We start from the raw sequence: 24,175 nt of genomic DNA, 5'->3' as shown, positions 1-24,175 counted from the left end.
TAAACTTCTTGTTCATGCGCAGATGTGTGAAACTCACTCGTAAACTACAATACAGACAATAAAAATACCAACTAAGAGTCTGAAACACAGAAAGTAATCGAACACAACAGATATATTGGAACCGCTCACCGCGATCTCCTGGTCGTCAAGGAAACGCACACCCACACCGCTCCTGCCAGTGGCACAATCCTCTCCACCAAGGAGATGTTGGCTTGTGAAGCCAACATGCACAGATGAAATTCCACAGTATTTGGTTCCGTTTTGTGTTGTTTTCTGACTCAGGTGTTCACACGACCCAATACTCTGGAGAAACACACAAATCCCAGGTGTCTTACACCTAGGATTTAGTCACTGGAACTGATCTTCAGCTCCATGATATTCTGATCAATCAGTAGAGGAATCATGTAAATGTGATCATGCTGGTGAAAAACAATCCAACCAGACGGAGGACCTCAAGCGAAGGCTCGTTCCACAGAGGTTCAGGAAGGAACTCTCCGTCTCGATCATCTTAATATTCCAGTTCATATTTCTGATGCCGTCGTCTCCCAGGCTGTGCTGATACACAGACGAAGGAACTCTGATACGACGCTGGCCTACAGGAGCCAACAAGCCGGCGTTTGATCCTGAGACTGGGTTGCCAGAGATCTGTGGCTTTGTGGTTCAAGTGCTGAGCAGTATTCCAAAATTCACGGTTCTGAAAGAGTCAGCAATGATCTAAACTGCCTCGGCCTGGATTTAATCCTGATGGATCCTGTTTAGCAGTCAGGAGGACACTTGGTCTCTTCAAACACTGGAGCTGGAGGAGATTACGGGGCTGTCTGTGCCCCGGTACTGGACTGGAGAGTGGATTCAGTGGTGCTGCACACCAACGCGAGGGAAGACGGATGAGTGAAGGCAGCGAGGATAATGATGTCATCATCACAGCAAGGCCCATTCTGATGAAGCTGCTCCTTCCTGTGTGGTGCACTGTCCTGTCTTGTAAGTTTGCGCGTTGTTGTTGTTGTTGGCTGAAACTAACATGGAATCTCAGCAGGTCACAGAACCACGACAGAACCACGACAGAACCACGACAGAACGGAGCTGTAGGGACGAGGCACGTCTGCGGGACAACCTGGGAGTGAGCATCACTGTGGCAAACAACGTCCTTCCTGAGTTCTGACAGCTTCTAGGTTCTGGTTCTCGATGTCTCCGGCCAGCGAGGGGAACCTGGCTGCGAGGACGGACGAGTGACGGCCATGTGTTTGTTTAAGCACTTAATCTGATGATGGGAAACATGTTTTCTCTAAGGGCTGTTGTCACTTGAGCTGAACGTGAAGAGAGAGAAATCCAATTATGACAGTACGGGGAGAACCCCCCCCCCCCCCCCCCCGCCGCCGCCCCCCCATACTGCACAAAAACAAGAGCATATTACAACATGTCCCCTCTCATCTGTGTGAAAGGGTGCATTAGACCAAAGACAGGACAGGGGGACGGGGTGATGTGGGAGATATTTTCAATAAATAGCAATTATGGTGTATATCATGGAGCGCTGTGAGGCAGGGTGGGGGTGGGGGTGGGGGGGCTGCACCTCCAAGCCAGTACTGGAGATAATGACATCAACGCCGCTCTCTCTCCAGGGTGTAGTTGTGTGTGACAGAAAAATAGATAAGAGCTTATAATTATATATACACCACCCAGGGAGGACCGGGCTGGGGGGGGCAGAGAACACATAATAGTCTGAGGTTAGGAGTGAAGATGAAGGACTGAAAACACACACACACACACACACACACACACACACACACACACACACACACACACACCATCACAGTTATGCAGGCACAAAAAACACATTAAAGACCAAATGAAGTGACGGATGGGAGACTGAATACACACAATAAAATGTGAAAAGAATCAACACACACACACACACACACGCTTGTGTAACAAAGCCCCCCTTGGTTCTCACCCTCACAGCTGACCTGAGACACTGACGCTGATGAGATGCTGGAGCTGCAGCCCTCAGGAGAGCTGGGATGAAGACGAGGAGGAGGAGGAGGAGGAGGAGGAGAGTCAGATGAGAAAAGAGAGAAAATAAAAGCACAGCAAGGAAGAGGAGGGGGACGTAGAGATAAGATATTGTTGGTGAAAGCCAGAGAGATGAGTGTGTGTGTGTGTGTGTACAGAATAATGCCAGCATTACAGAGGTGGCTCCTAAACGAGTTGGTAAATACCAAGACGAGTGTGTGTGGTCCTGGAGGAGCGTTCAAAGCGAGATTATGCAGCAGATTCACTTTGACCATTCGCTGACGTCAGGTGAGAGCCACCCTGGGAGATGGGAGCTAGCTGGGAGGGGGCGCTACAGAAGGAGGCTCAGGTGAGTTCAGTGATGCTAACGGGGCTAAGGTCTCACTCCTGATGTCATCACCGCCGTGGCAGTAACGACTGTGAAGCACATCCTCCAGTCTGTTACCATTATGCAACAGTTGCCACCAAAATAAAAGACCCAAGCAGACAGGGTTGATGTTGTGAAGGAGCACACGGCCCTCGGGTGGGGAGAGCAGGCGGAGCACGCCAGCAGCCCTCACCACGAGCCACAGATCTCCACCTGGCTCCTCATAATTGAGGTGTTTGCTGAAGAAGTTATGCTTCCATGGACTCATTTAGCCAGGCATCACCGTGTGACCGACTCAGCAGATGTTGTGTCACGGATGCTACAAACAAATCCATGTGCACAACAACAGCAGCAAGACGGCAGGAAACCCTGTGCCGCAGTGCTTTCAAAATAAAACAGGGTTTGGCCAAACTCAAGAGAATTAATGACAACCATAAAAGACCTCAAGAGCTCCCTGGCCGAGTCCGACAGGAGGGTGACACAGCGGCTGCAGCAGCCCTTCATCACACTCATAGACACTGGAGCTCATGCCACAGACGGGAGCTCTGAGCTTCAGAGCCTCAGGACCCCGACCATAGTGCTCCTTTTACACCGGCTGGATTAATGGTGCAATCATTGTGTATTTACCCCGGACAGTGACGACACCTCGGAGAACTCAGCATCGCGTCTAATGGAAGCGCTCGATGGAGCTCCCGCGGCCGGAGGAGGGATTTGTGGTAATTTAGTGATCAAAAGAGAGCAGGAAAACACTCTCAGCAGAGCTTCATGCCTGACCAATTACATCCCATGCTCTCCTCTTTCAAGGCCAGCGTGTTCCAGAAATGTGGCAGCAGGACGAACAATAAAGCAGCTCCACTACGAGCCTTTCTCTCCGGGGGACGCCGATGTCCTTGTGCAGAAGGGGCATTAGAGAGTCATTCCCAAATCTGGGAATTGTTATGCTTTATTCTTAACGATGGCGTTGTCTGGTGCCTCCACACAGGACGGTCACTCACTGCCCCGTAAACACCGAGCACACACTGTGTATACGGAATCTTAAGAATGACTAAAGGCTCAGTTCAGGATTTTAGGACAAAGGCTTTGACACGCTTGTGTAAGCACAGTGGCGCTCGCGCAGGGAGAAACCTGATGGGTGTAGTTTGGTGCCGCGGCATTGCTAAGCTGATGCTCCTATGCGCTAGTTTGCCAACCACCAGCAGACCAAGAGGAAGAACGTGAGAATGCTCATTGGTCTGCAGAGGTAGTAAAGTACTGGAGGAAGGTACTGCGTTGGCAGTAGAGTATATTTCTACTAACCAGTCCACCTCTTCAAAGTTCTGCCGGCTCATTTGAGCACCAGTTCACAGCTGCCAGAAACAGCTCCGGTACTGGAGATGCGCCCATCCCATTTTGTCTGGGTCGATTCAGGTTGTCGTGTGACCTGCTGGTACCAATTTTTTTGCGGATTCCTATTTTCTGTCTAATAACTGCACTTGAAAGAATATGAATACATAATAATCTGCTTTCCTTCAATGGAAACTTTGATTATCATAACGAGAGAAAGTACTGCTCTTACAGTCCCCACATCACGCGAGGTTCTCATAAATCTGAGTGCACAGATGAGGTGCTCTCCTGTCTAAAGAGGAACAAATCAGCTTCCTCTGAAGACGAGCTGCTGGATATCAGCATCTCTCTCACTGGAGCTGAAGCGGCTGAGTGCAGCGGCGGAGGGCAGGAGGGGCTGCAGGCTGGTTCTGGGCTCTGAGCTCTGCCTGCTAGCGTTAGCTGCTTCCCTTTGGTAGCTTCCTCCAGCTGGGCTGAATGGTGGTTGCACAGTTTTAATTTTGTGAAGTGAGATTTGAATATCGCTTCCCATTCGGAAGCCAAGATGAGGACATCTTGCGTCCTGTGGCCCAGCTGAGGGTCTGGAACCAGTATTTGGGGCTGTCCGGTGATACCGAGACCAAACACAGGCTGGAGGGAAGTTTGTGGAGAGCAGCAGCAGGTACCAGGGAAGCAGCTCGCCGCTTCGTTTCAAAAGAAATCTTGAACCGACTTCTTCACTGCACCTTCGCTCAGCTGAACGTCCTCATTTTACTTTTCTATTTACTTCGATGATTGGCATTCCGGTTTTATTCGCTTTCTGTTCAGATGAGATGGGAGCTTTGACAGCAGGTTCCTTTCCTGACCTCTGGCCTGCTCTCACCAGTGTGGTTGTGCTCCCAGTGACCGTACCGCTGCACCAGCAGAGAGCAGGTCGGAGGAGTCTGCAGCGTGAACAAACCCACCAGCAGGTTAGACTCGAGAACTTGATCGTTGTCATGAGAACTCATAGACTTCCCTGAGACACTGAGCTCCTTAGCAACATGGCGTGAAGTCTGAGTACAGTACACCCCCCCCCCCCACTCTGTGGTGCAGAGTTAACAAAGTCATGTGACCTGCAGATATCATTTCAATGCCTATTGAACACCTACAGATAAATGAGACTCAACAGCAGAGAAAAAACGTCCTGAAGCATCAAGACAGGAGACGAGTGGTGTCCTGACTGATTATATATAGACAGATATATATCCACATATATACAGTATCTATCTGTCCCCATATATAGATAAAGATCTATACCTAAAAGTCTATCCACATGTATATCTCTATCTACATAGTTCTATCTGTACCCATGCATACACACACGCACGCACACACAGAGGAGTTGATCCCACTCATATTCCCCATAGAGGAGTTCATTACCAATTAATTACCAATCCTAATTTGAGGTTGACTCACCACCTGGGAAACGATGGTGTGGCCAAGACTTTCACACTGGGGAGAAGTTAATGTTGTATCCATGTAGTACTTGAGTACAGAACGTGTGTACTCTCGCCACCTCCGGCCTGATGACTACAAGTATGAATCATTTCTTTGTCCCGTGGAGTCTTGGAGGAACCACAAGGATAAGAGCAAGAAGAGAGGACAATGGAAGTGTTTCTGTCCAGTACGTCGGCGTGAGCGCGCCTTCACAGACGTCCCTCAGCCCAGTCGGAGCGCTGCTGCTCCAGCGACCACGAGCTGCTCCTCCATTTCAAGAAGGAACCAGATGATGTCAATGTGCCTGAAGTCATAAGTGCACCAGGCTCCAGCTCCCACCCCCACCTAAGTACCTCAAGTAAGAATAATTGAACAAAGCCTATCATGTCTAAGCCCCTGCCCTCAATTCCCGTCTGTCCGCAGCTTTATTAACTTTTTTTTTGACAGACAGGTCAGAAGGATATGAGGTTGCAGTTGTTGACGTCTGGTCGCAACATCTGTCACTGCAGGAATAAACTGCTCACAACAAATGTGTCGCCTGGGCTCACGGAACACCAGCCTGATACGCCATGAGGCAACCACTTCTGCACATGCGCGTGTCTGCGTGTGTGTACGCTCCAGCGTGTGTGTGTACGCTCCAGCGTGTGTGTGTACGCTCCAGCGTGTGTGTGTACGCTCCAACGTGTGTGTGTACGCTCCAGCGTGTGTGTGTACGCTCCAGCGTGTGTGTGTACGCTCCAGCGTGTGTGTGTACGCTCCAGCGTGTGTGTACGCTCCAACGTGTGTGTGTGTACGCTCCAGCCTGTGTGTACACTCCAGTGTGTGTGTACGCTCCAGCGTGTGTGTGTACGCTCCAACGTGTGTGTACGCTCCAACGTGTGTGTGTGTACGCTCCAGCCTGTGTGTACACTCCAGTGTGTGTGTACGCTCCAGCGTGTGTGTGTACGCTCCAACGTGTGTGTGTACGCTCCAGCGTGTGTGTGTACGCTCCAACGTGTGTGTACGCTCCAACGTGTGTGTGTGTACGCTCCAGCCTGTGTGTACACTCCAGTGTGTGTGTACGCTCCAGCGTGTGTGTGTACGCTCCAGCGTGTGTGTGTACGCTCCAACGTGTGTGTGTACGCTCCAACGTGTGTGTGTACGCTCCAACGTGTGTGTGTGTACGCTCCAGCCTGTGTGTACACTCCAGTGTGTGTGTACGCTCCAGCCTGTGTGTGTGTACGCTCCAGCCTGTGTGTGTGTACGCTCCAGCGTGTGTGTGTACGCTCCAGCGTGTGCGTGTGTGTACGCTCCAGCGTGTGTGTGTGTACGCTCCAGCCTGTGTGTGTGTACGCTCCAGCGTGTGTGTGTACGCTCCAGCGTGTGCGTGTGTGTACGCTCCAGCCTGTGTGTACGCTCCAGTGTGTGTGTACGCTCCAGCGTGTGCGTGTACGCTCCAGCGTGTGCGTGTGTGTACGCTCCAGCCTGTGTGTACGCTCCAGTGTGTGTGTACGCTCCAGCGTGTGCTTGTGTGTACGCTCCAGCCTGTGCGTGTGTGTACGCTCCAGCGTGTGCGTGTGTGTACGCTCCAACCTGTGTGTACGCTCCAGCGTGTGTGTGTGTGTGTACGCTCCAGCGTGTGCGTGTGTGTACGCTCCAGCGTGTGTGTGTACGCTCCAGCGTGTGTGTGTACGCTCCAGCGTGTGCGTGTGTGTATGCTCCAGCCTGTGTGTACGCTCCAGCGTGTGCGTGTGTGTATGCTCCAGCCTGTGTGTACGCTCCAGCGTGTGTGTACGCTCCAGCGTGTGCGTGTGTGTACGCTCCAGCGTGTGCGTGTGTGTACGCTCCAGCCTGTATGTGTGTACGCTCCAGCCTGTGTGTGTGTACGCTCCAGCGTATGTGTGTACGCTCCAGCGTGTGCGTGTGTGTACGCTCCAGCCTGTGTGTACGCTCCAGCGTGTGTGTGTACGCTCCAGCGTGTGTGTGTACGCTCCAGCGTGTGTGTACGCTCCAGCGTGTGTGTGTGTGTGTACGCTCCAGCGTGTGTGTGTGTGTGTACGCTCCAGCGTGTGCGTGTACGCTCCAGCGTGTGCGTGTACGCTCCAGCGTGTGCGTGTACGCTCCAGCGTGTGTGTACGCTCCAGCGTGTGTGTGTGTACGCTCCAGCGTGTGCGTGTACGCTCCAGCGTGTGCGTGTACCCTCCAGCGTGTACGCTCCAGCGTGTACGCTCCAGTGTGTGTGTGTGTGTGTGTGTACGCTCCAGCGTGTGTAGGATTGAGTAAAAGCTCACTGGGTCGACAGGTCAAGGCCTCTGCAGCAGAGCCGTGATGATGATTTGACATCAGGAAAAGAATAAACTGAGCACCTTATGACCTTCGTTACACAACACGTTATAGAAATGACGTCTGTATGCTGGCACGGAAACTGAAAACAGTCACTCATGTACCCAAGTACATGGTACATTTGCAGGAGCAAACCACTTGCCATCTGCTGACAAAGGTCAGGTTTAACTCCTTGAAGTTGTAGAACTAAAGAAAAATGTCAGACACTCCCTTTAGTTTGCGTAAAGCCGGCACACCTCCACTAGCATTAGCAGGGCTGTGGACCATACCACTCTCAGGCATGGGGGGGGGCACTTTTTAAAAATGAAAACGCTTTACCTGCCTACTATTTTATCATTCAAAATGATGATGTGTTTTGTATGTATTAAGGGTGACAACTTGCTCTAGAATAACAGAGTACTACCATAATACAGTAAAATACAATTACAGTGGCTGTAACAGTACAGAAGATTACTGTGAAAATGTTTTACAGTACATGACTGCTGCTAGTAGCCGGTAATTTACTGCGACTTCACTGTAATTTTCCATTTTACAAAACTTGCAATAAATGTCAACGACTGTAACATCAACCTTTTGTTCCAATTAAAAACATATCAGAGTATACTTCAGATTTGACAAAAAATAATAATGACAAAAGTGTTTCAACATGCTGATGAGAAGCACGTGAGTTCCCCTGCATCAGGCTGGTACCTCACGGAAGCAGGATCCAAGCTGCGCACTGACTTAATCCTCGCCAGTTTTACATTCAGGCAGCCCACAGGATGATGGGAGAAGGAGTTTTTGACTTCAGCTGCCAGATGCGAGTGGAGGATGTGGCCGGTGAATCCGATAAGCCCTCCGTGTCTGTAAATAGTCGTTAACCGGTGTCCCGCCAGCCCGGCAGCTGCAGCGTCACAGCAGCCTTAAATTAGCCTGCATTCTGGGGCTGACGCCGCAGTCCTGCGTACGCCGTTATTATGACCCGGGACAGACCCCACGGAACTTTGGCCTACCTCCCTAAAATATAGGGTAAAGGCCTGTATTTATAGACAGTGGAGGAGGGAACTGTTATCACAGCAGTGACAGACGTCAGCTGTTTATCTGACGCATGAGCAGAACAATACACCAAACATGTTTTACTGTCCACAAGAGACTTTAATCTGAATTCACAGACACAAATCTCTCAGGAGGGAAACGAAAACATCCAACCACACACACCGGCCGCTCGGCCCGTTATGACGGCCTGAGGATTTCTTTGGAAAGGAAGATGAAGAGGGAGGAAGAGGAAGTAAGGAAGTGTGTGTGCCTTTAAGAGAGTCCCCTGGCCCGCTGTTGGGAAAGTCGCCCAGTGGTTTTCTCATGACCCCTGAGAGGAGGTCTTCTTCCTTCTGGGTCCATGGATGGAGGGAAGATGTCACCGAGAGCCCAGGAAGGGACGACGACACCTCCCCGCACGCATCTCATGTGCTCGCCGTGTCACTGCACATTGTCGCGTCAACGCCGCTCTCTGACGGACTGTGAGAAGAAGCTGTTGTGTATTTACAAGTGAAACAAAAACACGTCCGAGCCCCGTGTCACGCCAAACACAAACCTAACTGGTCTGACAGCTTTCCCACGCTCCATTCCAAGCAGACACTAAAAATATGAATGTTTACAGGAACACTCGTATTTTTACTATTTCTTAGTACATCCACTTAAAAATAGCGGCGGGTGAATGTGGGGCAGCGTCTCTGACGGCTGGCCTGAGCGAGGTCGAGCCCCATCCTGACAAAAATCAGCTCTTACTGCCCTGCTCTACAGGCAGCTTTAATCACAGCTGTAATCCTGTGAACGTGGCTTTAATTAAGGCTAAACAGGGAGATTAAAGGTGTTTCCATGACCTCATGCTTAATTGAGGTATTAGAATTATTAGAAGAAAAAACCCGTTACAGGCCGATCCTATCAGGGAGCTTCCACCAGGAGGAGGAGCCCTAATGACAACGTTACAGCGTCACTAAGCTGTTGCAGCCAGCGAGGACGCGCCTGCAGGCCTGCGTGCTCCTGAGCCCCCAGCAGAGGACCGACGGGTGGAAACACATGATGACAAGAGGCGTTGGCGTTGCGCCGGCTGTTGGACAGCAAAAAGCCCCACCGGGAAGAAATAAGTGCACTGTTGTATTTCTGTGTCATTACGTATGTAACGCTAAATCCCTCAATCTCCCTCCTCAAATCAAAATTGCACCGGTTGCTGGGGACGCGTGCGTGAAGACTGCAGCCTTCAAACTGCAATAATCCCGGCTCAAAGCGGAAAGGGGCTTTGCTGCACATCCATTTGGTATTATTCTAAGAAATAGGCAATTAGAGATAAGGCCGCGGTTGAGCGCTGGACAAACTGCATTCCCGAACCCGCCCTCCGGCAGCCTTACGGGACACGTAACATATTTTAGGATGATATGTCGTCAGGGAGACAATAGGGAGTGAGACAGGAAACAAATAACTGTTGTCACATTGTCATATATAGACAATGAAAGTATGCCAGGCGCGTCACGTTATCACAGTGGCGGCGGCGGTGGCGGTGGGGGGGATCAGTGTCTTTCAATCGTGTTAAAATAATTCATAAAGCTATAAATAACAACTTGCAGCCCACTCACTTGCTACTCTAAATCCCTGACAGTTGCCACAGAAATCAGCAGCTTTGCCCCCGCCCCTCAATCGACCCCCGCCCCTCAATCGCCCCCCGCCCCCTTGCCAGCGGAGCCTTTGAAGCTGGGAGGGATTGACCTCCTTAAATAAGTAAAGTCCATTGTGGGACCCACCTGGAAAAGAAATGAAGATGTTCTTTTGCCAGATGGTGTGTCCAGAGTAGAGAGTAATTGTACAAGCGCTGGTGAGGACATGAGGCGTGGATTACACACTGCTGCGCCGTCAACAACTGCCCCAGGATCAGGGACACACACACACACACACACACACACACACACACACACACACACCTGAGATACTTCACATGTTCTAGTTGTTCTCCTGCTGATTCCAGGCATTCTGGACAGAACTGAAGAGTTTAGTGGAAAAGTACTGTATTCTATACTATATGTGGTTTTCTTAGGAACTGTGTACAAGGTACATCATGACAGACTGTGCCGCCAATACTCGCGCGCACACACAGACACACACACCAATGCCAGGACCTAAAATTAACCCTTTCATTTACAAAACATCCCATTAGGCGCTGAACGCATCTAAAAGGAGTTGTAATGGATCAAAACAGTCCCCCCCCCCCCCCCCTCCATCCAAAATCTGAGGCGGGACACGACCAGGTATCAGGGCCGACATCATGGCGTCATCACGGCGTCATAGTCCCGGGGGCCACGGGCACACACCTGTCCTCCGCGGGAGAGAGGGAGGGAGGGAGGACGGTAATTTCACACCCCCACAAGCTGCCCTGCATTTCAGGTCTGCTCTTTGTCGCTGCTGAAAACTCTGCTACGGCCCAGGGGCCCCACCGCCCCTACATTCGCATTTATCCTGCAGAGACGTCAAGAACTCGTCCCACCTTCGACCAGTTCTCAAGCTCACGTGTTGCCGGCTGACCTGGGGGGGGGCTCGGCCTCAGGTGAGGGCACACCTACTGCCTCGCCCCGTCACAAGGCTCTTTATTCTAAATGGATCCGATAACGATTCTGGAGGGAAATCAGTCATTTAATCCGCTGATCAACGGATAGAAAGACAATCGCCTGTGACCACACAGAGTGACGTCATAACTCCGTGTCGGGGATCACGGTCCAGAACCTCCTCAACCGCTCTCATCCCGACTGACACGCCTCATCAGGTCTCGCCATGTCAGAGGGAGGACGCTTGCTCACTTCCTGCTCCAGGGACTCCAGGAGCCTTCCTGTGGCCCCAGGCTGCTATTCATGACGGCTTCCTCTCTCGAGCTGGAGCGCTGCGTGTTTTCAGGACACACCTGCAGGCTCCGATGGCGAGCTCCGCCCCCAGGTCAAGGTCAGCCATTGTGGACGGTGACAGGCAAAGAAACCCTGCAAGGGAATCACATCTCGAGCGCCTCAGAGGTTGCTTGGCATCGTGGGGTCCGGGCGGTGAAATGGTCGCATTTTTCAGGTGATCTCCTCCCCCGGGGAGGTGGGGGTGAGGGTGGGGGGGGGGGGTGAGATTGCCTGTGTCAGCTCATGTGATTGTTATGACAACAGGGCAGAGAAGCACAGGGCCGCAGCAGCTGAGGGCGAGTTCAGGCGGAGCGGGAGGTTTCAGTGTGAGAGTCTCCTGGTAGACAGCACACTCACCTCAGGACCGTCACCACCCCCAGGACCCAAACCCCCAGGACCCAAACCCCAGGACCCAAACCCCCAGGACCCAAACCCCCAGGACCCAAACCCCCAGGTCCCAAACCCCCAGGACCCAAACCCCCAGGTCCCAAACCCCCAGGACCCAAACCCCCAGGACCCAAACCCCCAGGTCCCAAACCCCCAGGTCCCAAACCCCCAGGACCCAAACCCCCAGGTCCCAAACATCCAAAACACAAACCTCCAGGACTGAAATGCTGTCAGTGCTCAGAGTGGTACGGAGGCCAAGAGGGGTCAGCATTGGAATTCTTTTTTTATGTTATTATCTCGTGGCAAATGAACCTTTGTCTCATTGTCACAGGATTTAAAAAAAACCTGACTCATCACCACATCAGCAAATACTGGAATCAGATTTATATCACGAGGTTACCAGTCGTCTCCACCAACGCTGCTCCAGTTCTGCTCCTAGGCTTTGCTCATCTGTGCTCGAAATATAATTTATAGGCTTTAACAGATGTTTCAGAAAGAAAATGTAAATGTTAGTTTGTACGGAAAACCCTGACATCTGTAAATATCGGCATAATATCCAATATTGTTGCATAAAGACAGAAACTGATAAATGTGACCTCCCACAGCCTCCCCGAGGGAGGGAGGGAGGGAGGGAGGTGACCCCACGGCCTGAGGGAACGTTACTTGTGTCATCCGAAGCACCAACCAGAAGTTCTCTGCATAAACAGGAACCTCGCTGAGGAGCAGCCTCCATCACCCCCCCCCCCCCCATCACCCGGGCTCAGCATTAAAAATTCTCTACTTAAAAACATCTGCACACACAAAAACACCGCTGCCACAATTTCTAAATGGGAAAATGTGGGAGAGGAGGCTGCGTTCTGTTCCGCTATCAGTGGAAGTAGGAGTTTAATACATTGCTGGAGAGAGCGACGCTCAGCAGTGCTGCAGCAGCCATAAAGGGATTATTCTTCCCTGGAAGACATAATCATGTGTAACACACTTGTTTCAAATCCTGTGAAAAACTAACAGGTGTTTCAGCGTTAAACCCCAGCCTTCATCCTCTGGCGCGCTCACTCACAGCAGCACCGCTGCCACTTCCTCACTCATCAGGGTTCGACACCAGGAACGAACCCAGCACCTCAGAGTGGCAAACTCTGCCCTGACTGCCTGGTCGGCGACGGAAGCGACTGAATGTCACCTTGAGACACATAATTGATCCACTTCTACAGCTCACACTCACTCACTCACTCACTCACACACACACACGTCTCTGTGTGTGTGTGATGTATGATTTAGCAAAAGGGAAGACGTGTGTTGAGCCCACGAGGACCGTGTGTGACAGGTGAACGCTCACTACTGACCTGAGAGCCCCCACAGGCAGGTACACGAGAGCAGGACAAGTTTCCTGGAAGTACTGGTCCAGTAGAGCTCCATGGCTCCTGCAGGTTCTCCCTCCTCAAGTCGGCCAGGTGGATCTCTCCCAGCCTCCCAACGGAGCCGTGCCCGGGGAAGGTAAGGGACACTTCAGGTGAGGGGATGAGGAAGTCCGGGAATCCTCGGCTCTCACTTCGTGTTGGGATGCTGGTGAGGTGGGAGCTGGTTCACCTCCTCCGACGGTCGTCCGCGCCTCCTCTTCGCGCTCCGCTGCATCAGCGAGTCGCTCCTTTTGCAAACCGCGGCGAGGAGAACTCAGGAACTTGTCACCCTGCGTCCTCTCCAGGAGAGGAGAGAGAGAGAGAGAGAGAGAGAGAGAGAGAGAGAGAGAGAGAGAGAGAGAGAATGAAGTTCAGCTCAACCTTACTCACAACTTCCTCTTATGTGCTTCAAAATAAAACAATACCGCGGAAGCTTCCATTGACTTACACGCTTTCTGACTTTATTTTGAAAGGAATGTTACTCTTTTTCAGTTGCAGGTCTACGTGTTAACCTGACTCAGGTATGCCTTCCGCTCGTTTGGCGCTTTGGACGCAGGTGCGACCACTGAACTCCAGCAGTTTGATCAGCTGCGGCTCAGACAACGAACCCAAGAATGTCGTTCGGAACCTGAGGAGGAGTGCGTAACTAAAGGGTCATCAGGAGGCACTGCGTCTCCTGGCAGCAGGTAAACACAGGTGTGACTGATCGATGACCTCTGAACCCCCTTTCATGTCACAGCCCCTCTGAAAGGACCCGGAACAGGGCGCCTGAGGCTCCTGCTCACCTGCGCTTCATCCGTATTTACAGATGTGGTTCGTCTTTATCTCAGAATTTTAAAGGAGATTGTAAAGATGTTTGTTGCCAGTGCAGCTTTGTACTTTTTTATTTTCGTCTGCAGTTCTTGGCAGGTTACAACACACCTTGCCTGACCTAAATTTGTCAAGGCTGGAAGGCAGCGAGGTGAGGTGTGGGCAGCGCCTCTGAGCCCCGTCACACACTCCATCCTGGCTCCAGACCCCCACCAGCGAGGCTCCATCCTTCTCCCCCGTCAACATCTTCAGCTGCTGTTCCATCATGTGTGAAGAGGTTTGGGTCTAAGAGCACAGATGCAGGCTGGACTCAGTTTGGCGTGAATTCCCCCGTGAGTCTTTCTAAGCCCTCCCCCAGCCCCATGTAAAAAATATGGACTGACCTGTGCTCTCAGAGGTGGTCAGACCACTTTTATTTCATTTTCAAAGGTTGCCCAGTTGCCTCAGCAACAGGAGTGAGGCTAACGCAGGAGGACTGCTCAATTATGAGGGGTGAGCGAAGGTTATTCTTGTGATTAAATTCAAGGAAGCAGGGTCCCGTCCTCACGAGGGTCGCTTTGTTGTGGTGCTGCAAATGGCATCTCTGACTCCAGCTGAAGCGTTCAGAGAAAACATTGTGTGGCTTATTGTTGCTCTGGTAGAGGAATGAGCACAGCGAAGACTCTTTGCTGATGCATGTCGACCACACGCACGCGCACGCGCACGCACACACACACACACACACATACATACATACATACACACATACATACACACATACACGCACGCACACACACACATACATACACACATACACGCACGCACACACACATACACACGCACGCACACACACGCACACACACATACATACACACATACACGCACGCACACACACACGCACACACACATACATACACGCACGCACACACACATACATACACACATACACGCACACACACACGCACACACACACATACATACACACGCACACACACACATACATACACGCACGCACACACACACACATGCACACGCACACACACATACATACACGCACGCACACACACATACATACACACATACACGCACACACACACGCACACACACACATACATACACACGCACACACACACATACATACACGCACGCACACACACACACATGCACACGCACACACACATACACACACACACGCACACACACACATACATACACACGCACACACACACATACATACACGCACGCACACACACACACATGCACACGCACACACACATACATACACGCACGCACACACACATACATACACACATACACGCACACACACACGCACACACACACATACATACACACGCACACACACACATACATACACGCACGCACACACACACACATGCACACGCACACACACATACATACACGCACGCACACACATACACACACGCACGCACACACACACATACATACACACATACACGCACGCACACACACACAACAGCATGAACGCGGCTCATCTCAGAGCTACAAAGCATCAGAGGTTCATCTGAAGAACTTCTCTTACGATCAAGCCTCACGTCACCCAATGGTCATCAGGCTCCTGGCTGCAGCTGGTCGTGTACGTGGAGATGTTCTGGTGGCGCTGGCTCGCTCAGTTCGCCCTCCACTCGCTGGCGCGGGGAGAATAACTTGATCATGCAGTTCTTACAGCGTCTCCTGATGTTCCTGGGCCCAGTGATCAAAGTCTGATCAAGTTACACTGCGTAACACACAGTTTATCTACGCTTTTACAGCCCAAACAGGACCAGAGATGGGCTGGACCAAAGCTTTCAGTTTGAACCAATATTTCATTTCAGTACTGATACCAATCAGTTCTGTATGTTGTTGTTTTTCTGAGAGCAAATCACGTGACACTGCTGTTCATAACAAACTCATGACAAATACAAAAACACAAGAGAAAAACTGAAAAGTGGTTCAAAAGGCCAGTATTTCACAGAAATGTACCATGGTTTCTATTGACCTTCCTCGCCTGCTGCCAGGGGGATGACGGGCGGGACCGGTTTCGCGCTTTGGTTGGGCGAGTCACCAGCGCCACACACAGACACCTCGAGGCCGGTGGTCCACCTGGTCTCTGGATGGCCATTGAACCTCTGAAGTGCTGTTCTTGACTCTGGTATTTGCCTCAAGTACATTGGAAAAATTTGACGTTTGGCCTCAAACTCTGAATAAATGGTGGTCCGTGTGCTAGCAAAAACAAGCTAACAGGGCTAACGAGGCCTTTGCTCCCTCTGCAGCATCGGTCAGGTGTTCCAAGCAGGTGTCCCACACCTGTCGGTGTCTGAACAGTCAGCATCTCATCCTGGACTGGTCAGCGGGCATTTCTACGGCCTTGCAAGTGGATTCCACCATTATTTGTTTTGTGTCTAAGATAGAAACCTACTGTGCCACCTTGTGAACAGAAACTAACCTGACTAACCTACCAAATACACAGCAGCAGGGTGCCATGAAATATTTCACTCCCGTGTGTGTGTGTGTGTGTGTGTGTGTCTCATTGAGTCTGAAATGTTGCACTGGAAATGGAAATTAAAGAATTAAAGATTGAAAACAAAGTGTGATATCAATCATTGACGAACTGATCAAAGCATTTAATAATTCAGGAAACGTAAGCAAAATTACAGCAAAGACCTCAGATGGAGTCCATTACTCTGTTTGCTCGGCATGAAACAAAACGTGTTTGCAGGATGGTTCTGTGCTGGGAGTGAAACCTGAGCGGCTGTCAGAGTCGTTGCTCCGTTTCTTTACATATCTGGCGCCCCCTCCTGGCTGCTCGGCTGACTTACACCCTCCGTGTCTCATGACTGCAGCTGTTGGAGGATCTCTTGTACTGCCTGCGCTTGTATTAATACTCTCATTAATGGAGTTACTGTCTCCTGATCGACAGTGACACTACAAACACAACTGCCAATGTTCGTTTGAATACAGAACGAGTCAACAAATTATTACAAAAAAAAAGAGACGTTGTAAACGGGACATTTTAAAACAATCCTTTTATTTTGAGTTCATGTCCAACAGTTTAGTTTTCATCGACGCATCGTTCATTCAAGCCCTTCAGTCGTCCCCTCGTAGCACATCAAGGTGCACTGAGCAGGTCGGAAACACTCTCAACCAACATACAGACATGAGTCCAAAACATGTAAAAAGAAAGAAGTCCTTGTTGGAAAATGTTTTTGACCAAACTGAATGTGTGAAATTGGCAGGATTCGCAAAGGAAATGGTCAACTATTGTTTTTTTGTACGACACACAGGCGAGGGTTTCTTTTATTTGATTCAGTTACTTTGGATGCGAGTTTCAAAACCTTAAGCTGTTGAACAAGAACAGTTTTTAACTTAACGACCTACGACAGTTAGGCTCCAGCGTACGCTTTAACTTCTATGCAGGACAGACACCACTGCAGGTGTTCAGCTCGGTGAGGCTGAGGCTTCGTCCAAGGCCTCAGCCTCACTTAGCATCTGCTGCACACACAAAAAAGAACAGACGTTTTTACTCCGCAGCAAATGACAGAGTTCATTTATTGTTTTTTTAAACATGTAAACATACAAGACCTCGAAACAATCACATACAAGACGTGGCGTCGATAAAATAGAAAATATCATATACTGTCTGCCCAAACAGATGAACAATGCAAGTCTGCAAAAGCCGGAATGCTCAAGAACATCGATATTCTTAAATATATATTATAGATATATAGATTTCATATATTTATATATAGAATCTCCACTTTACACACTCCTTTCCTGGCACATTGCACTTATCCTCAGTGTTGCTCAAGATTTCAATGTGATCTGGTCCATGGACGAGTTCACATTCACAGCTTCTAGTCAAGCAGACTTCAAACAGTCCAGGGGTCCGTGGCTGCTGCTCTCACGCCACACAGAAAAGGCCTCGTTCACTTCAACCCTTTCCGTGCTCAATTTCAGGTGGAATATCTGATTAATTAGGCTGACTTTTACAAACCTGATGACAGCAGTCAATCCAGATGGCTGTCAGTGAACATATCCCTTCTCTCAACCAAAAAACTGAATATTTGGTAAATCTGTCCTGCTGTTTGGATATCTTATGCTGTCTCAGCAAGGTTACTTTTATTTTCAATAAGTCTCCCTTGTTGAGTAAAGTCTTTTTAAAAAAAAGAAACAGGACAAACTCTAATCATTCCATCACTTCACAGTTGACCAGCAACTGAAAAAAGTTTCAAGATAGAACAATTATTTGATACTCCGTTAGCCTTTAGCGAACGTTAGCATGCTCATTTCCAACAGTCTCACACACACGAGTCCTTAGTCCTCGGAAGGGGATGAGGAACAGTCCCTGCTAAAGTGCTCCAAACACACGTGTGTGTAGAACATAATCTGAACTAGGTGACACTGCATTTACTGGGATAAATAATAATAACGAACTCCTTTACTCTCAAGCAACAGGCTAGGAAGTAGTCGAACGCTAACATTAGCTGTCGGCTAAAGGTGCTCTATTTCATGTTGGGTTGCTGGTAACCTGGGAGGTGAGGGAATTTATAATAATTTATACATTTAGATGAGCTGCAGCCTGGAACACATGACATGAGCCAACATTCTAGCGTCAAAGGAACGTGGCGCAGCGTGAACAAGACGACTACCTGCTGCACCGGCCCACCGGAATTCTCCGAAAGCCAGAGGTGATGATAACATGTGGACACACCTTCTTCAGATGCTGCTGCCTGTGCAGCTCCAGCTAGAGATGCTTTCAGTACTGGCTTCAAAACACTTTGCTTGCTAGGTTTGAGTACATTCTTATTTTGGCTGATAACATGTCACAAAAACACAAAATACAAGGTCCTGTCTCATCTTGCAGTACTTCAAAATATCTGGTGAAGATAAGACGGGGTCAGCTTCTGCAGCAGCAAAACAATGCAACAGTGTGAGCAAGAGAGGTAAAGGAGACAAATGAAATGTCCATCTCTGCACTAATAGGCTTGGACGACTGGAGGTGCCCAGCAGTGTCCAGCTGGTGCAGAGGCATCCCTCGCTGCAGCCGCGCCACTCCTCAAAAACAAGGCAGAAATCAAAGTCGTCTATAATTTGTGAATTCAGGTCCAGACTTCAAGAGTCAGCGTAAAGGCAGTTTCACAATAAACACATGTTGTCATGGTCCCCTTGCTGCCTTGTTTGCTCCACACCCTCCTGAGGTAGACAGGTGCTTACTGCAGTAGTCACCTTGCCAACTCCCACGCTCCCTGAAGAGGCAGCATTTATCTACACTAAACAAGCAGCAGAACCTTTGTAGTGCACGTTTGACTCAATAAGTACTTGAATGTTGCAATTCTTAAGCCACAAATAGTTTGTTCCCATATTCTTACACAATACATCGGCCGTATTGTGTTATTATTCTTTTAGTGTCTAATAACGAATGAGTAGCCAGGAGCACATCAGTCACGTTTCACGACGCTTTGTTGGCTGATTCGACGTCAGAAGAACCGTCTACAACACTGAGTGGAGGTTACGCCTTTTCTTTGTTATTGTATTTCAAAGAATAACCCACAGCAGTTTCCAGGCACTCCACCAAGGAGCCTGCTGATAGGAAGTCCAGCTCCACTTCAATTAATTTAATATAAATGGCCAAACGCTGAGAGGAGCCTTCGCCTCCCTCGCACTCCTCACTTGTGACGCTGGTGCGACAGTTCTCCTGCAGGAAGAGAGTCACGGCAGAGGGTTCGCCGTGGGCGTAGTGCTTTCCAGAACCCTGAAAGTGCTGGAAGAGACACTGCTGTATGGTCCTGTCCTCAGCTATGCCCAGGTAGCAGTAAGTGACCTTGGTTCCAGTCCTGTCGCCCCTCTCTGCTCCCCCTCCGTCAGCCTGACTGGCTCCGTTCTCTAGCTCGCTCTGAGGGAAGCCACGGTCTTGACTGTCCCTCTGGGTGGACGTCTGAGCCGATGACACCACCTCATATCCAATAGCGTAGAGTCCATACGCTTTGGGTATGTCCCCAGGAAGGAGGTAGTGGGATGAACGTGACCCGCTGCCTGCTGCCCTGGACTGACATACAGGGATCCAGTCCACCTCCATGTGGAGCTCCAGGCAGCGTGCCTCACTGATGGTAATATCCAGGAACTTGTAGTAGACATTCTTCCAGTTCATCTTTTGAACTTTGGTCATGATGATTCGGCCCTCAGGCTTCTCTGGGTTGAAGTACTCACGAAGCCTCTTGCCCAGCGGCACCTGTGAGCTGATCTCAGCGTAGTGGTAACGCACATCCTCGCGCCAGCGCGTGTTGTAGCCCACACCGAATATAGCCAGCTTGTTGGAGAGATGCAGCCGGGAGAACTCTGTCCACGTCTGGAAGTGCTCCCACTTCAGCTGCACCGACTCAAGGATGCGCATCACGGTCTGCATCATGTCCCTTTTTCTGTGCAAAACACAGAGAATACTCAGTGAAACCTGCACATCTTCTACTTTTACACAGTGGTTAGCACAAACTCTTCCTTCTGCGTGCAGGCATGTGTGTAGGCATGGGTGCATTTCCTGGCTGGAGCGGTCAGGAGAGTTCATCTCAGAGACCAAAAAGGTCCTAAAACACAACATTTCAAGGACGCTACAAGACGTCTGTCAAGAATCTACAGGATCCTACAAAGGCAACCGTGGACTGAACATTCAAGCGCTGGACTGCAGGACAACAGGGTCAGAGGTAATGAAGATAAACACTGCAGCCAGGAAAGTGGTTCCTGCGATGGTTGGCTGGTCACTGTATGAGGTGGCACATTTCAGAGCAACCGTTAAGATCTGCTCCTGCTTGTTTTAATTTCTTTCAGTGCCAAGGTGAAGAGCTGTTGGCTTGTCAGTCAATGAAAACAACATTTGGTCATGCATAACTTATCATTTCTGCATTTTTAAACTTTATTTCTACTTTACATCCACTTTTTGGACCTGTTGATTTCAGTGGAGGTGTGCTGCTCGGAGGTGTAAAAGAACTAAAAATAATATGTTCTAAACAAAGTAGTCCTGTTCAGTTTCTGTTCAGCCTGGATTATTTCTGCCTTCTCCAGCTGGGATTGATTCAGAGCACAAGAGTTCCAACACGTCGCTCCTCAACGCTCAGAGGTCGCTAACATCGGGGAGTCCTGACTGCGAAGGACTTCACCCTTGATATTCAGAAACTCACAATGTGTAACGTGAGCAAAAGACCAATAAAAGATGACGTGCACTGAGATTCCCTCCAGCCGTCAGGGGCTCATTGTGAAAATGTGACTTTGGCGACACCCAGTGGTGTTAGAATAAAAGACAGCATCAGCGGCCACTGGTTGTAAAATCACCAACTCGAGCTTCAAGAAGACCGCAGTCGATCTTTGATATATTTACTTTGCTCTGCTTCCACTACTGTGTTTCCACCAGCAGAAGCTCTCTGGGGTCAGAAGTCGCTTTGCGTCCCATCCAGCGTCACGCTGCTGACGCTGGTCTGCTGGCAAAGGACAGCTCTTCATCAGACATACGTCACTCCGCGCTTGTTGTGACTTACTGGGTTTGTTCTGACTGCTCTGCTGGAATCTGTGGCACTCTGTTTTTTGGCATCTGAGTTTCCTCTGTAGAGAGACAAGCACATGAATAAATAATGAAGCCTACGTGGAATATTTGCTGCTGCCTGGTCATTGCGTGATCGAGCACCCACCTGTCTCCATGTCCCCCTCCTGGAAAGCAGAGTCCAGCACCTGGTTGCACCAGTCCTCCTGGGAGAAGTCTTCCAGGGTGCTACCGTCGGACTCCATCTCCTGGTACAGGCCACTGCTGTTGATGAGCACGGGGGCACAGCTCTGGGAGTCCCAGCCTCCCTGGCCGAACACCTTCTCCAGCTGCTCCAGAGTGTAGCTGCTCTTCCTTTTGCCGATGCCGTGCTCCTTCACTCGGCTGTAGCATCGCCTCAGGGTCTGTGTGCCATAGAGGACACACCACTGACGGTGAGTGGCCCGCCACTTAAAGCTTTAGCAGCACGGTAGGTGGGTGAGTTGAGTTCAACACGGCTTCAACAATAAAGACTTCCACCCTGTGCAGTCAGAGCAGGTCTGGAGAGAGAGGTGGAGTCGCAGCAGCACGCGCTGGACAGACCCAAACACCGGCCGACTTTAGGGACTGATAAACGCTCCATAAACTCTAGCATCGTGGGAAGGACTAAGCCAACGTGTCGCCATGACCTCACTCATCCGGCATGTTTAACATCATGGAACGAAACATTAGAACATCCTGAGCTTGTGCCAACCAGCGCATCAGACTGGAAACCCACCCCAAAACCCCACTGACAGTTAGACCAGGATCCACATTGCTGTAAAAATCTGGTCAGGTCAGGGTCCAGGGTTACCCCCAGCCTTCAGCCCCATCCTGGTCAAACACCAGCAAGAAAACCAACAACATCAGTAAATTATTGAGTGGCTGACAGAATCTGAAGGAGATTAGTTTAGAGTAAAGGGTAAATCATGGAGGGTTGTCGGTGTGGTTCTCAGCCCCCCCCGATGACCGGGTCCATGTGTACCAGAGCAAAATACTGAACCCTGCTTGCTCCTGATGAGACAGTTGGAGCTCAGCATGGCAGCCACCACCGTGTGTGTGTGTGTGTGTGTGCGTGCGTGCATGTGTGTGCGTGTGCGTGTCGGGCTCATGAGATACTTCTCGTCCCGTTACCATTGACTGTTTGCTTTCTGTAAATGTACACTTTTCATTATTCTGAACCTTGTTTCAGTTTTACTGTGACTCCCATTTCATGGCCTGTTTTGTCTTCCATTCTATTGCATTCATCTTGGGTTTTGGATTCTCTTGAATTTTCTCTTTAAGCATGATTTTAACTTTGAGGTGAAATGTTTAAATTAAAGCTGTGATATTTTACTTTTATACCGACCTCAGTAATATTTCTTTCTATATGTGATCAATAGTTGTGTGTAGAAAAAACCTGATATGACAGGATAAAGCAGGACTGCCCAAAGTGGGGCCCAGGAGCCAAACTTGGTCCCCCATAAGGTTAGATTTTCTCTCTCTCTCTCATATATAAATAAATAAATAATAATGTGGGGGGGGGGGCATCCCACCCTCAGAGTCGTGATGACGCAGTCCCCGCGCAGCTCACCTGTCCCTCTCACGTCAGGTGTTGGCACCTTCACCTGCAGCTGTCTGGGTGACGTAACGCCCTCACCGCGGCACTTACCTTCATCCTCTCCCGGCACTGGGACGGGGTCCTCTCGTAACCCAGCTCCGACAAGGCTCGGGACACCCGCTCGTACATGGCGGGACCGGGGGCTTTCCCGGAGAACACAGTCCCCGCCACCTCCAGCTGCTGCATCCTCGCCTCCGTCAGCCTCTCGCTGCCCCACACCGCGATGAGGGCGTTAGTCTCCGAGGGGGTCCATGACATCCCTCGGCAAGCCGTGAAGCTGTTGGAGGAGGACGAGGCCGCCGTCCGGCCCGCAGCCCCGGTCCCCGAGCCCACGTTCAGAGGCGAGAAGCGGTTGGGCGTGGAGGGGTTGGACTGGTACTGGTTGCTGTCACTCAGATCCTCGGACTCGGGGGACGGCACCTCGGTTTTCGGGATCTTTAACGGCGTCGATATTTCTGGAGATTGCTCGGTGTTGCTGGACGCCGCCATGTTGCCTCTGTTGCTAGGGAGGGGAGGGGGAGCCGGGCTGACGTCCGGCCCTGACGCTCGAGGGCAGGGGCAAAAATACGGCGCGGATCCTCGGAGACCCGCGGAGGTGGGGCGGGGGAGGCGAGGCTGCGGTGGGTCGGTAAGCAGGGACAGCGCGGGGTGGAGTCCCTCCCTCCCTGCACAGAGGAGAAGAGAAATGGACATCGCCGTAGTTAGCATTCAGAGGCAACAACACGTTTACATTTTAACGGGGGCTGTAGCGTGGTAACCATGGGGGGGGGGGGGGGTCTGTAGCGTGGTAACCATGGAGAGGGGCTGTAGCATGGTAACCATGGGGGGGGGGGGGTCTGTAGCATGGTAACCATGGGGAGGGGCTGTAGCGTGGTAACCATGGGGGGGGGGGGGCTGTAGCATGGTAATCATGGGGGGGCTGTAGCATGGTAACCATGGGGAGGGGCTGTAGCGTGGTAACCATGGGGGGGGGGGCTGTAGCATGGTAATCATGGGGGGGGGCTGTAGCATGGTAATCATGGGGGGGGGGCTGTAGCATGGTAACCATGGGGAGGGGCTGTAGCA

The 24,175-nt window shown here is 50.6% G+C and overlaps 2 protein-coding genes and 1 long non-coding RNA gene across 3 annotated transcripts in view; 1 reads left to right on the top strand and 2 right to left on the bottom strand.

Annotated features, from left to right (window-relative positions):
- esama (endothelial cell adhesion molecule a) overlaps nucleotides 1-13,460 on the bottom strand; it is a 54,316-nt gene extending 40,856 nt beyond the window's left edge. Inside the window, exon 1 of the mRNA XM_086179407.1 lies at nucleotides 13,107-13,460. Within this exon, the coding sequence (XP_086035533.1) occupies nucleotides 13,107-13,179 (73 nt within the window). The 5' untranslated portion in view covers nucleotides 13,180-13,460. The remainder of the gene's footprint in view (nucleotides 1-13,106) is intronic.
- A 201-nt stretch (nucleotides 13,461-13,661) lies between these two features.
- LOC147249300 (uncharacterized) lies at nucleotides 13,662-15,114 on the top strand. The gene is made up of 3 exons (XR_015119564.1): nucleotides 13,662-13,798; nucleotides 13,900-13,973; nucleotides 14,060-15,114. It is a non-coding gene; the product is annotated as an uncharacterized LOC147249300 (long non-coding RNA).
- A 1,802-nt stretch (nucleotides 15,115-16,916) lies between these two features.
- msantd2 (Myb/SANT DNA binding domain containing 2) lies at nucleotides 16,917-23,832 on the bottom strand. Its single transcript, XM_086178980.1, has 4 exons — nucleotides 23,162-23,832; nucleotides 21,641-21,896; nucleotides 21,491-21,554; nucleotides 16,917-20,383 (listed from the first exon to the last, which is right to left on the bottom strand). Exons 1-4 carry the CDS (start codon nucleotides 23,816-23,818, stop codon nucleotides 19,477-19,479), a joined length of 1,884 nt encoding a protein of 627 aa, XP_086035106.1. The 5' UTR covers nucleotides 23,819-23,832; the 3' UTR covers nucleotides 16,917-19,476.
- Between the last annotated feature and the right edge of the window lie 343 nt (nucleotides 23,833-24,175).

The sequence above is a fragment of the Aulostomus chinensis genome, chromosome 15 (genome assembly GCF_037954235.1).
Source record: "Aulostomus chinensis isolate RoL2024-O1b breed Wild chromosome 15, RoL_Achi_v1.0, whole genome shotgun sequence".
NCBI classification, from domain to species: domain Eukaryota; kingdom Metazoa; phylum Chordata; class Actinopteri; order Syngnathiformes; family Aulostomidae; genus Aulostomus; species Aulostomus chinensis.
Note: the sequence above shows the minus strand (reverse complement) of the source record. Positions and strands in the feature narration are given on the sequence as shown.

Excerpts from the sequence above, each read along its gene's own strand:
- msantd2 (XM_086178980.1), bottom strand. The coding sequence starts at position 23,818 with ATGCTAACTACGGCGATGTCCATTTCTCTTCTCCTCTGTGCAGGGAGG. Across the intron at positions 21,897-23,161 it reads AGTGCCGGGAGAGGATGAAG|ACCCTGAGGCGATGCTACAG; the intron begins GTAAGTGCCGCG and ends TATGGCACACAG. Across the intron at positions 20,384-21,490 it reads GAGCAGTCAGAACAAACCCA|AAAAAGGGACATGATGCAGA; the intron begins GTAAGTCACAAC and ends TGTTTTGCACAG.